A 15,655-nucleotide genomic window follows, 5' to 3' on the forward strand; every position below is an offset into this window, starting at 1 on the left:
TTAACGTAATTATGATCGTTATCACACTGGGTGGCACATTAGATTTACATGGAAACGTTGAGTTTAAATCCACCCGTGAGAACTATCATACCATTGTAATTTTACCTCTGGTCGTTTTATCTCTGAACACTGTTTTCTGATTGGCTGAAATGTCCTTCAAGGTCATCACTGGTACAGCTTAATTTAATGGATGTAATGATCACCCTTGTCCTGCATAACAAAACATCTGTTGGTTAATAGGAGTCAGGACCACTGTTCATTTTCAGTAAGAAATCATTCTATTTGTTGTAGGGATTCTCCAATCAGATGATGTCTAATATCTTTCTCACGAATTCGTGAGAAATGTGGATAACATGCATCTTGTAATTGTATGCCTCTGCATTCATAGTTCCAAAACTGAGTGCTATGTTTTCCAAAGTGCGCTTGTGTCTTCCGTTCATAATTCTTGAGATTTTCGTCATATGCGTGCAAAGTTACAATTTTCCGGAAAGTCCTTTTTTCTCGCGGTATGATGGCTTGGATTACTCTCCAGACTCATTCAGTCATCAACATAAAAGGACACGTCGCAGCACCTCAAAAACAAACATAATTTTGCCAATAAACGCATTCGGGAAATTTTTTCAACTCGTTTTATCTCCTGACTATGATGTAGTTCATCCGAATGCCAAGTTGATTGTTGGTGGTCGAGAGTGGACTGGTGGTCTTCCAGCTGTTTCTGATCATGTTGTCCGGGGATATGTTGACGGATTCACACACAGTGTTGTTTTTGGAAGTGTAATAGACGGAGTGTTTCGGGGTACTGTGTCCTTGAATAAAAGCAATTTATTACATTCGGCCTCAAAATCTTATGATACCTATTTTATTGAACCCTCGGGATATTATTTTAACAAAGATTTTCCGTTCCATTCTGTTATATATAATTCGTTGGATGTCAAGATCCCTACTGTTGGTCAGAGTCGTATGCGTCGCGCAGTCCAAGAGATGGACCTTAAGTTTTGCGGATTATCATACCCTAATATTGTTCAGGAAATGAGTAAAACAAATATTGAGGATCGTGAAAAGCATGGAAATACCGGTAAGCCCCACATGGAACATTGTTGCTCCGTATTCCGCTTCAATGTGCTACAGTTTAATGCTCAATCTTTCTGTTTTTGTCGAATGACTGTTCTAAGGCTTCACTTTCTTCATGGACAATCATATTCAAACCATGTTGCCGACTTACAATGTCCATTTTTACCTCAAGACCGATAGAGTACTTGGGTAAATAGGTGTATGGATTTGTACTTCGTTTCGTTTTAGTCCCCTTAGATTTTTTTGCCTGTTTACATCATTTACATATGTTTCGGTATCTCCATAGTTTTTAAACCACAAGCCCAGCAAGGTTGATTAAAACCACGATGAAGGAGAATTATTCAGTCACTTTGTATCTTATGGTCAGCCTATATGTAAACGTGTAAAAATACCACGAGTATTCGGAGATTGACAACGCTTTACCAGTGGCACCTTTATGACCGAAGTATACCAACCCAGCCAAATCAGAAGTCAGAGATTAAGGAATTGAAATATATGTTTGGAAGGTTATTGATATGCCGAGGAACGTTTGATCTAAGCTGGCTAATAGTTGAAAGGGACATATAGCACGGCGTACCCACTCAAATATCGAAGACTTACAGAGCTATTGATTTTGGGGATTTATTCACTGCTAAGCGTGATTTAGTCCCGAAGCAACATTCTATAACTAGCAGGCTCAAATTCTGTAAAGTTCCCATATATTATTTTGATAAATTCCGTTGTGAAAAATGTGATTGTGCGTCCCAAATTAAATAAAAGGAATATTATGCTTATATGCAGGAATTTCAGAAATGTAACTTGCTTACTAAGAATCTTATCCTGTATGTGACACTATCGGAACCACATCAGGGAAGCATGTAGTAGTAATTCTTTAATTGTATTCAACCTGTTTCTATCTAGGCGATTCTGTTTAATAAACGTGTCATCCTAACCTGGTCTGGTATTTTATAGCTTTCCTTAGGACCTTTTGTTTAGTTACCTAGTTAATTATATTGTTTATTTATTTATTTGAACACATAAATATTGGTACAAAGGAGCACCAGATACATATGCGCCATACAAATCTCATTTGATTTGTGTGAGGGCTGTGATACTCAGGTGCCCAAACTGAAGCAAGTGGTTTTCTTAAGGGGCTACACCCGGAGCCTTTGACCTAAAGATCTGATCCACAAGACAGTGGAGCATCGTGAGGAGATGCAGTCCCATGGTAGCCAGTGACCAACAATTGGTTCATACGTCATTTGTTCCCTCAGGATACTGGAGTCCATGTACACCATTGGTTTGGAATCAGGGTTTTCCAACTCCCCTAGGTGGACAACCTGTGTCCACCGAGCCGGTTAGTGAGCCGGACATTCGCTTTTCGTCCTCTCACTTTCGTGAACAACACCCGTGGCACGAGAAGGCAGTGAGTTGGACTTCCCTGACAGAGGCTATATACACGTAGTCATGTGAGAGCATTTCGAGAGGGAGGGCGGACCCCCCCTACTCTCGGCCGTACCAGGGCATTTGGGGGCAGCTAATTATATTGAGATGCTTCTATATGTGCTTACTTTGTGTCTGCCATCTATACTCTAATTGTATACCTATAATGCGTCCATAATCTACCTTATTCAGTGACTTATTCACTCGTTGTTCACTGAGTAATTTATTGCTCCCACTCCACTTCAAATTTATTTCTCGTCTGTCTGCCAGTCTGGATGCACGAAATGTACTTATCCCAAAATACTTCCGTATTTCTGTGTTCTAATAATGTGACTCTCTGACAGAATATATTTGGGACGTTGAGCAGGACATACATTTCAATAAGATCATAATGTAGTCAATAAGGAGCATTAAAAACCTGATATCGAGACTTAATATTAGGGTTTCCTGAGTCAGTCAGTCAGTCAGCTACAACGTAGGACCAGGCACATATATGCATCGGTCCAAGTTGCCATACCTCGTTAGCACAACAAGATCAACACCGGATTAATAGTAGTTAATTTAGTGTTGGTAGTAGTATATAAATTATAGGTTGTATATAAGGATATAGTATAGGAAGGAAGAGAGATATGAAGCAATTTTAGTCTCAAGGTTTAAGGGAAGATAAAGAGTGTATACACCTACGCCATTGTGATCGATTCTGAGCCATGTCACACAGAGTCTCCAACCATTGGTTACCTGAACTTTTATTCATACCTAGATCGTCATTCTATTATTTGCCCTGTCACAATAAGTGTATGTCCTAATACTATAACTATCAAGCAGGTTGATTTTCTTATGGTTGTCATAATAAACCTTTTATCCTTCCTATGGACCAGAATAGTTGATCTTTTGGAATAGCTATGCCCAGCTATTACTTCAATCAGAGCAGTTTTAGACAATTGTCACTTGTGGTATGTAACTAAATTCCACAGGTACCTCACAAAAATTGATAATAGCTGGTAGAAGCATCATATAGTGGGAATATAATATTAGTTGGCTAGTTGGTATTGACGCGCCATCATAGTATAGGTTAGAGTTTTTGCCCATAGATTAGCTTAGTACAGTTTGTACTGGACCACATCAGGTATTAATAATATATGTATCTAATTTGTTCGTATCCTAAGATCTGAACCCATTCTCTTTCTAAGTCTTCAGGTCAAATAGTTCCTTCGTGAAGTCACCTTTCTCCAGGAATCGTGGATCATATTTTCTGGAGCTGCAGAGTCCGTTTGTTCGCTCATTTAAACTTCCACATCTAGTTAACAATAATTCTTTGTCATATAAAGATGGCGGACCGAACACACGAGTTTGTAACCTCTATTTACAGTCAGATACATACCTTTGGGATCATGTTATAAATAAGCGACATATTCAAGGCAACAGGGAGCTTGCTGTCAAAGAAATCACCTCCATTTTTACACAACACGTTCAGACCGCCCAGTTGATCTATCAAGATGCGATTTTCCGTGATCACTCAGTAAGTTGTTTAAAGGGAAGTACGTTTGAGTGAAAAATTGTTTACCCTGTCTTCTTTATCCGGCTGTAGTTACACAACCAATGAGGTTTTGTTTGATCAGCCAGCTATACACAACTACAGTTAAACTTATTTGATTTCGGGAGGGGAAAAATGGTGGCTTATGATTCTAGTATATTCTAAATCACTTCACGATTACAATAAACTTTAATTCGAACTTGTAATAATTTTGCCCGTTTTATACAAAAGGCCTAGTTAATAAACAAAGTATGAATTATTAATTTTTTTTACAAGATATGGACTTTTTCATGTAATGCCTTGTTAGTGTTTAAGGTTTTTATTATTTGGTAAGGTTAGGTGAGGAATTTTTAATTTTCCTTTTTATAACTAAATCCAATCCAGATTTTTTTTAATGCCATCACATGCTCAAAACTGCTTCCTTATTGTTTAAGTTTGCAATAAGGATAGAATGATTGAGCTATAATAACTAGACATGGTTATCAAAGTGGTTGATATGAAGCTGATCGACTGCCTGCAACTATCATGCACAAAAATAGTTTTATCTGTTACTTTCTATGGCTGGTAATATTGATTGTACTTTTTCTTAGTGATTATAATTGACTAATATATGGACGAAGAATCTTCTCGACGAACTCTCTTCGGATTCTACATTTATATCAAATAGAAAACCCGAAGAGTGGCTAGGTTTATGGCAAAGCGCATCGTTTAAAAATATAGCATTTGAACTTAGGATTGTTAAGCTACATAAAATTGTTGATGTTGATATAACTCATGGAATGTTAATATGAATCAGCTTACATGTGAAGTGAGATTTTAAGATTCATAATCCGAATAAATATGGGTCAGATAGAGTGAGAGAAATAATAGAGCTATTACGAATTCGATCAAATGTTTAGCGGAAGACTATAATGTGTAAAAACTTAGGAAGACAGGATAAAGTTGGACAATTGCAAAGTAAATGAGTCGTGTATTCTGAAGATCAATAATAATGTTTAACCAATAATAAGAAGAATACAAAGATATGTGAATAACAATAACAGAGACAATCATATTTGACTAAGAAAGGTTGTAAGTACAATAGTCAAATCAAGTCATTCAATAGCTAAGATTACCATTGACTAATTAGCCCCAAGGTTGGCCAAGGGGGGAGAAACGGTTGAAGATATTTCTTTTGCATACATAGCTTCGGTTTCTTAATCCGGATGGCTAATGCTTCAGCCGTTTAAAGGACTTTAAGCCTGACAAGCTTTGGCAAAAAATTACTGACCGGATAGATAATTGAAAAGGGTTGGTTTATGCTGGCACTATGACCAGTTTGCACTAAATGGAACAATATTGAGCTGTTCACTTTCTTCACTAGCCACGCTAGGAGGAATTCCTAGAAGTCCGACCAATATAACTTGATCCACAAGAGCAGTCTAACTGTTAACTACAGAATAAGGTGGTCATCCTAGACACTTCATCTTTTAGTCTCGGTGTCACCATTGGGCACGTAGAAAACTGTTCTGCATAATCTCTAAATTAATATTTCCCTAGCAGCAGCATCTCTGGATTGTAGGAGCATGAACAAGGATTTCTTGTCCACCGTTGGTATTTCGCCTATTATAACCTCAGTGATCATATATTTGTTTATAAACTTCCCAGGGTATTTGCTCTCCCTAATAGTATTACGCGAGGCGTTTAGCTCTTCAGCTATATCCCTAGAACATATAATGCATATTCGGTAACTGAGTTTTGATCAAGTTTCTTTTGTACTGTAGGGGTACAAAGCTAAGGAAATGTGTGTACTGCCCTGTTCAGGTGTTTTTTCTGTTTAAATTTCTTATTGACCCATCAGCTCTCCTGGTTAAGAGAACGTCTAAAAAGTTAATTCTACTTTCACTCTCTCCGGATGTGAACTTAATGGCTGGGTGTACTTCATTCAATTGCCTAAGAACCTCTTGTTGTGATGTACTGTCTTTACAGAGGGTGAACGCATCATCCATATATCGACAGTAAAATGTAAATTTTTCAATAAGCTCTTTGAGTGGACCATTCTCTATTTTGGCTAGAAAAATGTCAGCTAGTATAGGGCCCGATGGTGAACCCATTGCAGCTCCATCCATTTGTCTATAGATTTTTCCGTTGAACGTGAAATTCACATTCATGGTGCATTTCAGTAATAACTCTTTTACGACATTATAGTTTCGATGTCGTTTTCTCGAAGTTGTTCACATATATATTTTACCGTCTCCATGAGTGGAGCATTTGTGAATAATGTTGTTACATCCAAAGACATCATCTTTTGTCCGACGTTATTGAGATTTTTGTTCTTGTCCACAAATTCGAATACATCCTTAACACTACGTTTTGCAAGTTTTTTGTGGAGTGGTTTCAATATAGTTACCAATTTGTTGGCAAGAACAAAAATGCAAATACTATGGGACAAAAGATGATGTCTTTGGATGTAACATCATTATTCATAGCATCAGCCTCTACATCAGTAGGCCTCAACATGCACAAGAGAAAAAGTAATACCCTCAAATACAACACGGAGAACACCAACCCAATTACACTCGATAAATAGGTTCAGGAAAAGGTGGAAACTTCCACGCACCTGAGCAGCACCATTAATGAACACGGTTGGGTTGATTTTGATACGGAGGTACAGATTGGGAAAAAAAGAGCAGCGTTCCTACGATTAAAGAACATATGCGACTCAAATCAACTGTTAGACATAATTTTCAATACAAATGTCAAGACAGTTCTGTTGTATCGATCCAAAAATTGGAGAACTACATAATTGACCCGCGATCGAATAATATTGATGTTAGTGAAATATATATCCTGCTAACTTCGTATATATTCTTCCGACGTATCCCATTAATAACAACGTTGTTATGTGAAGTCCAATGCAAAGTATTTAAGGAACATATTTCAGATATTCGGTAGTGCAGACGAACGGTAAGTGACTAGAAGTAATGCACGTGAATCGGAGTGGCAGAAATAGCTAAGTCAGTGACTAATAATCGATTCGGTCTTTATAAGCATGGAAGAGGTACAAGTGAGTACACAGGCTCATACGCACTAGCTTACCCACATATACGAAGCATGTTCAAGGTTACATGTGTGAAACTGGCCAGGACAAACATATGAATGATAGGGGGAAATCGAAAGATCTGAATGATTTATTTATCCAAAGTTTAGAAAAAATCTCGCATGAGTATGATAACAGAGATCTGCTACGCTACCACAACCACTATTGAAAAATTACAGATATCTGTAAACAGTTATCTACGCAAGATACTCCATACCCATTGACCGGATACCATCACCAGAAATTTACTGCATCAGAGAATAAACCTGCTTCAAGCTATAGAAGAAATTACGAAAAGTTGCTAGAGATAGATAGAACACAGACTGCGAAAATCAAACTGAACCTTGATGCACGCCCTTACACGAAATCCAAAAGGAGAAGAGGGAAGCGAAAGAACACATTGCTTCGGGACTTGGAGGCAGATATCAAAAACATGAATAGGACAGCAACTCGAATAGAGGTCTCAGGACAGAATCATCTAAGAATTGTTGTTGGCGACTATGGTCGATAAGAAGTAACATGCAGAGGTAATAAGAGGGCGAAAGTTCATATTTAAGGGCTAATTTTTTGTCTATTTTGACAGTTTATCCTCTGTCTTCGCGGTGATCCGTTTACTGAAAGACCCTAGTAATACGCATTGTGCCATTGCAGATAATCTTTGTTTCTCTAGTTGTTATTACCATAACTGGTAACTTCCTCATATAGTTGTTTCAAATCTTATTGTTTCGTCTTCTTTATCACTTATTATGTGTTCTTTATTACGTTGAAGCAAAATGAGATGAAATTGTGCAGCTCTCATAAGTTTTGTTTCAGAAATGTGAATTCTGTTAATGTCCATTCCATTGATGATGCAGAAATAATAAATATTGTAGTTGAAACGGAATAGTCTCCTTTTTCGTTATCACCATTTGGTGGTAAGTTAATCATATCGTATCTTTTAGGGATTTCTAACAAAATGTTAGTTCTTTTCGGTGTGTTTTCAAATATTCTGTTTTTAAACCATTCCGTTTAATAGTTTCCTTTTTTTCCAGGGCCGTTTAGAATTCCGAGGTGTCAGTTTTCGCGTTGATCGTGTCCTTATCAATGTAACGGAACATGACTGTCGTAATCGTCTGTGGAAACCTAAGTATTTGCAGGATCGGAATAACTCATATATCTCACCTACTGCCCTACCCCGTGAAACAATTTCTGATAATCTGTTCCTCCATCAGCCAAGTAATACGGATCACTTGGGTTTTAGTGGAGCATATACTGATGAGAATCCTTTTTGTGCACCCAATATTGATGTCACTAATTATCTTAATCTACATTCATACAACAAATATGATGACTTCTGCTTGGCTTATATTTTCACATACAGAGACTTTTCAGGTGGGACTATTGGTTTGGCATGGGTTGCTGAAGTGGGTGGTGCGGGTGGTGTCTGTGAAAAACATAGGAAAATGCTGGAAGGCAATCAAAATGTTTTCAAAAGTCTGAATACTGGAATTGTAACTCTACTGAATTATGGATCAAAGGTAATCTATCAATAATTCGAACTGTCATTTGAAATGACTTCTAAACAATTAAAACACTTCATCATTGTTTTTCCGATTTTTAACTTTAGGTAGCCACAAAGGTATCGCAGCTAACATTTGCTCATGAATTAGGACATAATTTTGGTGCTAAACATGATAATTTTCATGAAAATGAATCATATGGATGCTTGCCGTCTATTGATGATGTCCGGGGTAATTATATTATGTTTGCTAGTGCGATAAGTGGTGATAAAGAAAACAACAACAAATTTTCCGATTGTTCACTTGATTCTATTGCCAAACTATTAGACCATGTTTTACGGGTACGTGTTATCAAAATCCTCCTGATATTTTTTCGTGTGCGTATTACTGTAAAATATTGTTACGTAGTTAAAAAATGTACCTATCTTAAAGCCTTGAAAAATTTATCGAACTAAAAGTGTTGGGGGCGGTTTGGCATACGTAATATATGTTCCAATTGCCTTAGTCGATGAAGATTCACAGCTCCATCAACCAGTTTGCCACATTTGCCTAGTATTTTAGGCCCAATCTCCAACATTGCTTACTCAGTTATTTTGTGATGTTCGAGCAATGCTTCAAATATGCTTATGATGAAAAACCTGTAGTCTTGTATGTTTCCCATTTTCCTAAAGCATGTTCCACAGTTTTAGAGTAATATAGAGCGTACATTAGTTGCAGACGGATATTTTGTTTAAACCACAGGTGGGAAAAGTTGCTAAAAACCAACTGAGCCTTCTGAATTAGAGACATCAATAAGATAGATTTGATGAATCATTGAAAATGTACATTTTTGTTATCCGTTTCCGTCTGTATTCAGTTTACCTAATTTTTTCTGTTAAAAAATGTTATACATTCTAATCCGCATAGCTTTGTGAATTTTGTTTACTCAGGTAGGGGAGATACTTTCATCAGGCTTTTAGTAAACCTTTTTAACTTTTTACTTAAATGTATAGTTTATTGTATTCATGATAAATTTTCGGGAATTTTAGTAGTTTCAGTTTTCATTGATTGTTACTGTCTCACTGTTTGGATGAAACATGAATATGTCATGAATAAGCATAGTTTTAATTGCTAGCATAGTTCACATGTTCGGAAAATTCAAAGAAAACCACTTACCTTTGGTTTTGGTCTGCACAGGCTAATTGGTTATGATAGCAAAAGCTCACAACCAATTCTACCTTTAACCTCTTAGTCTTATAGTTTTTGATATTTAAACGTTATTAACTGGACAATGCACTTATGTGGCTACTTGTTTTGGCTTAATAAAAACTGATACGGCTCGACACAATGAAGAAGGCCGAACTACATATTAAGACTTTCTTATGCACCAAAAACAGATCCACTACAGTTGTATCATTTACTTATCTGATCGGTAATTGATTTTAGTCAATAATTTAAGGCATGGATACAATTTGAAACATCTTGAGATTAAACTGTTTCAAGTAACAAATACAATTAAATTACTAAGTTATGTATTTTTTTCTTCCTAATAATTGTTTAGTATATTCCTACTTTGTTCTTCGTTCATTAGGTGGTGAAAACCTCAACATATAATTAGTATTAAGAACAAATTTCAAAGGTGATCAGCAATTTAAATAACGGCACTAATAGTATTGTATTATTTAGATTACTCAGTACTAACTGAGTAAACAGCATAGTATGTAATTAACTCACCATTAAATTCTATACGTGATGGTATTTTTACTTTTTCAGGGTGAAAACAATTGTTTTCTAACTTCAGATGGCCCATTTTGTGGCAATCAGTTAACTGAAAAAGGTGAAGAATGTGATTGTGGTTTCACCAGAGCTAATTGTCATGATAAATGCTGCCATCCAAGAGATTCAGCTAGTCCATGCAAGTTGGTCAACAATGTTTTCATAGATCATGCCCAACGTACTGTGAGTTTTATGCATATGCGCTCGTGTTTGTTTTAAACTGGACGCTAGTTAATTTCAATAGAGTGTTTATTTTTGTATATCTAATTTTAATATTTTTTCTATGATTGGATTGGTCTCTAAGTACGAGTTTTGCAGTACCTTTTTTGAATAATTGTTAGTTACTTTGACGTTGTAATTCTCAATATTCTGTGTTGTTTTGTCATTATTTTAAATGATTTGATCTATACATTGATTATTGTGTTGATAGAATTCATTCAATGATTAGATAACTAGCTTTTTGATTGGAATAATTCTACATTTTAAATTACGATTATTTAATGAACTTCTAATGGTCAGTCATGATAGTTCTAGATATGTTTTACTGTTTTAATTGCATATCCTATTCATGACATCATTCAAATGACCTCTGAGGCATGTAGCTCACCAACTTAGTAAATTTTTATGTACTGGATAGGTTATGAAACTACTCTGTGCATAGAGAGTAACAGAAAGCAAACTTGTAAAAATTATACACATATTTCATTCGAATGTTAAACGCGAACACCATTAGGGCACAAAAAATTATGTCGCATAATTGAAGTGATAACGTTGTCAAGAAGAAGAAGAAGAGGGGAGGAGTCACAGAATGTGTAGATAAAAAAGGACATTTGGAAGAACGAAAACTCAGTTAAAATTATGGTCAAGCAAACCTTCTTCCAATGTGTTCTTATATGTGTCTATTTACTCAGTATAAAACTGGTTTGTTTCATTTTCAGTACATCTTCACTGTAATAATTAATGCACTGTGTTCGGGTGATGATCACCCAGTTACTAAGTTTTGTAATTAATAAGAATTGAATAATCGATATGTTACAACAATAACTTGAATGTAAGTTAATTCTTTTAGGATCGTTCTTGTACATCTCTACTAGGCTTCTATCTTTTACAGTTGTGCGGAGGATTACCGTTGAACTATTGTGTATTAGTTATTTCACAAGTTAGTCACTCAGTTATAATCGACGTAGAACATGGCACTTATGTGTATTGGTTCAGGTGCCCAAACCATATAAGCACTGCAAGATGAAATTATCAAGACAAATACTGGAGTAGTAAAAACAGTAAAAGTATCAATGATAGCAGAAAGCATTAAGTATGAATAGTATGACTCAAGAAGATTCGGTGAGTTTGGGGAATAAAAGATATAAGACAATTTGAAACTCCCGTTTTCCAATGTAAGCCCGAAATTTAAGGTCTTTAGTAAGAACACCATGACAATTGTTTAGCCACTGGGAATCCGGTGACAACATAATCCACTTTTGCCTCCTTCGCCGATTTCTGCCAATAGAACAGCATCAATCATATCCAATCACAACCTTTACGTCTTCATTCAAATAGGCAAGTTAATGACTTTATTGTTATGTTCAGAAACGTTCCAACGGGGAAGGTGACCATCAAAGAGGTTCCTGTTTATCTACCATACTGCATCGAACCCTCAACTACCAAATGGTGCTTCTTCAGCAAAATCTCTACGTGATAGAAAATTGTGTACATGTTTTGACTCTATCCTTCCAGTGACTGCTGACGATTCCTAACGAAACTGATTTATAACGAGACAGTTCAACCAACATTATGAAAGGACTCTGTGTAGATTATCCTGGCAAACACCCTAGATAGACAGTCTCTCGAATTTCTCTTTCTGGGTAAAGTGATTAGCAAGATAAAAAGTACTAACATCCAATCTGGTGTATCGTAACTGTAGGTTTAAAAAAATCAGTTTGGTGAGAATATCAAGACTGTTTAGAATCAGAAATAAGATAGTCACAGTAGACTCGTCCAGTGAAAATCTCGAAATTCGGGTGTTAAAACTTTCATATTAGTTCCATGCTGTTATAGTTGTACTCAAACTTCAATCTTTATGTTAATGAACTTTTCCTCAGGTTCAGTGCTCACCTACAGCTGGCGTTTGTTGCACCGAAAATTGTCAATATCGCCCAGAAACTCATATGTGTCGCCCAGCTGGGGAATGCCATCGATCATCGAATTGCAGTGGAACAATGTCTAAGTGTCCACCTGTTGACATTTTACCAGATGGTACTCTTTGTCAGGTAAGTAACTATGCTTTTAAGATTGTTATACCGACCAAGTTTCTACCTTGTATTTCTATTCTATTGATAAGTGTATACTATACTATACATTCGATCGCAAATAATTCTTCATCTAATTTGAATTATGCTATACACCAAACCCCTTTATGATGACTGTATAATTTACTGTGGTGTTTGAAAGTGGGAAAATCATCTAACTTCAAAAATGCTAGTTAAACTTATTGAACAAAATTCAGTAAACCGTTTGTTCCCATCCCCATCGCCACTGTTATAATTGTATTTGCTAATAAACGACCCAGCTATTCCTATTCCTTAGTATTCTTATACAATGACACTCAACAAGACCCCAAAATCAGAACACGTTGAACAGGAATGAAATTGTACTCAAAATAATAATGATAAGTGAACAGCAATCACTGGTTTGAATAACGTTCATATATTTATAGTATATACATAATAAGCTTCTAGATTTTTCATAGTTGAAAGCATGAGTCAATTGAAGCTAGACCACCAAGGAACCCCTTCTAGATTTTTCTCGAATAATTTGTCAGGGCTGATTGGTTTAGAATTAGCCAATCAGCGCGCGCCATCACGATCATGCACATAACATGCCTTAATCCGGTTTATTTCCCACTAACAATGAGCTTGAGTGTTATCATGATTATATGGGCAATTGTCACTTTCTAGTTGCTCACATCATGAAAAGATAATCCTTTTTGAAGTGTCTGAAAAAGAATCCGATTTAGTGGTGATCTTAACAATCTAGGAGAGTGACCATAAAACCTGAAAGAAAACTGCTTAAGGATTGAAGTCATGATTAGTTTTTAATGTGTTAGGTCCTTATTTTCTAAGCCTTACTGCCAATATTGGAGAAATATTGCTGGTGATCTAGGTTATCCGTGGAAAGCACCTTAATACCGCTGCACCATATTGCATTTAGTAGTAGAATATAACCCTCAGACCTACGATTTACGGTTTTCAGTCTTAACTCTCCAATGGATCAACCTATCATAGTAGAACCTCAAGAAATAAGTGTTTCAGCCAATGCATCTTGATTAGGTCGTCACAATACTTAATCCCGATCACCACTTTATGGTAGAAGCTACGGTATGGATGAACTATTTATAGTTCGCCTTCAACATTATTTCTGTAAAAATTCTTACTGGGTTTACCACTTAATCAATCATTTGTTTCCTCTAAAAGAGTCATCAGTGTATTACGAATTCGAACGAGTCGTGTAACGTTTGAACTCTTTTTCTTTTTAAGTCATTTTAAATTTAATTTACGTTTTTTACTATCACTATTTACCGTATCAAATCATATTTGTTTTTAGGATGGTACACGTGTTTGTAAACAGGGTCAGTGTATTGGTTCAATATGTGAGCGTATTCCTGGTTGGCATGAATGTTCTTTTACTCGAGATAAAATAGTCGTACCTGAATTAATGTGTTTCGTCGGATGTAAGCAGAATATTTCCGGTGCACCATGTATCAGTTCTTTTCAGTTAGAAACAGTAAGTTTTCCTCACCGTTTCGCTCGGATTTATAATATAAGTAATAATGGTGCAGTCTTATTGGATTTGATTCTAGACTTTTCTGTACAATTCAGCGTTTTCATTCAACCTTTATTTTACTCATTCTTTGGTTTTTTTTTCTTTTCAGTACTCATAAAGTCATACTAAACTATGTAGAAATCTTGGATATTAATGTTACTAATGTTTGTTTTAATGTTCTTCTTGAAACAATCCTTAAAATCACCCGACTATTGCTTTTGGCTTTTTGAGTTTCTATTTGTAATTCTTTCTGTTACATTCAATAAGTCGGCTTTAACGTATTCATTGGTTTTATTGTTGTTTAGAGAAAATCCTAAGTTTTCATGTTATCAATAATAATAGTTGATGAAATTAATTCATTTAAATTAACTTGTACATAGTTTCTTATTTTCTATTGTTTCATACTCGACGGAGGTCTACTAAGATTACCTAACACTAATAAAAATTATAGTAATAAGTGTTTGTAGGATAATCCACTTGATATTACACTTATTTGTACTGCTTTCATTCACAACTGTAGTCAGTAGTTGAAAATCCTTAAGATACATGGCTCGAAATTGACCACAGTTGTATGCATTCTTTATTTTTCTTTAAATTTTAAGCTAACAGTCATTAAATTATTTGTAATTTTTATTATATGATAAGTGAAATTACTTTGGTTGAATTTTGTATATAACGCCACTAGTTTCTAACTTTTATTTGGTCAGTTGAATGGTGATACGATCTTTTAAAATTCATTACGCTACCCCTTATTCATTACAAAATTCTATCACTCAATTAAACTCAAATAAACTATATTTAGACAACTATCGACAATCAAGAAGCAGCTGTTGCTTGCTTTTCAATGGTTGTCTAACTTAAGATCAGTCTGTGATGTAAAACTATGAATATTCAACAATTCCCTCAATCCTTACTATACATGTTGTTTTTTTTGTAGATTTAGTTTCCCATAAACATAAATATTATTGTAAGCAAAGATGGATAGTGGATAGCAGTGGAATCCAGGACGCGCGTTTCGTCCTATTTGGGACTCGTCAGCTGGATGTACCGGCATCTCAGAGTTGATGTTCACTCTAGTACTCGAACCCAGTACCTTTTGCTTCAAACGCCATCGTGTTATTCATTCAGCTAATGAGTCCTGATAGCCACTTGCTTGTGCAATGGGGTGAAGTTTAAATTCAATTATTATTGTTTGTTTGAATCTTCCCTCTGATGATAAGAGGCGGAATGTATAATATCAAACTGTTCTCAGATAGATAGACTTACAATATGTCTGAAAAACTAAGACGAGGTCGACAGTGTTTCATTATGAATGTGGAAAAAATTACACATTTCAACCGTTTGATCGTGTAGTATATCAAGAGATTTTTTTATCCATTGATTTAGTCACATTGAAAATATACATTGAACGATTCTATACATTGTGAATACATGTACTCCGAAGTTACTAGTATTTGACCACAAATGCCTTAAAAA

The 15,655-nt window shown here is 35.7% G+C and overlaps 1 protein-coding gene across 1 annotated transcript in view; it reads left to right on the top strand.

The window, feature by feature from the left end:
* Positions 1-212: 212 nt before the first annotated feature.
* Smp_197390 (dihydroceramide desaturase) overlaps positions 213-15,655 on the top strand; it is a gene marked incomplete at its 3' end in the record, with an annotated part of 25,562 nt that continues 10,119 nt past the window's right edge. The window contains exons 1-8 of the mRNA XM_018799150.1: positions 213-265; positions 307-1,075; positions 3,684-4,012; positions 8,138-8,623; positions 8,713-8,946; positions 10,358-10,543; positions 12,460-12,627; positions 13,961-14,140. Of these exons, the coding sequence (XP_018650968.1) occupies positions 406-1,075; positions 3,684-4,012; positions 8,138-8,623; positions 8,713-8,946; positions 10,358-10,543; positions 12,460-12,627; positions 13,961-14,140 (2,253 nt within the window). The 5' untranslated portion in view covers positions 213-265; positions 307-405. The remainder of the gene's footprint in view (positions 266-306; positions 1,076-3,683; positions 4,013-8,137; positions 8,624-8,712; positions 8,947-10,357; positions 10,544-12,459; positions 12,628-13,960; positions 14,141-15,655) is intronic.

This window comes from Schistosoma mansoni, chromosome 3, assembly GCF_000237925.1.
Source record: "Schistosoma mansoni strain Puerto Rico chromosome 3, complete genome".
Lineage (NCBI taxonomy): Eukaryota > Metazoa > Platyhelminthes > Trematoda > Strigeidida > Schistosomatidae > Schistosoma > Schistosoma mansoni.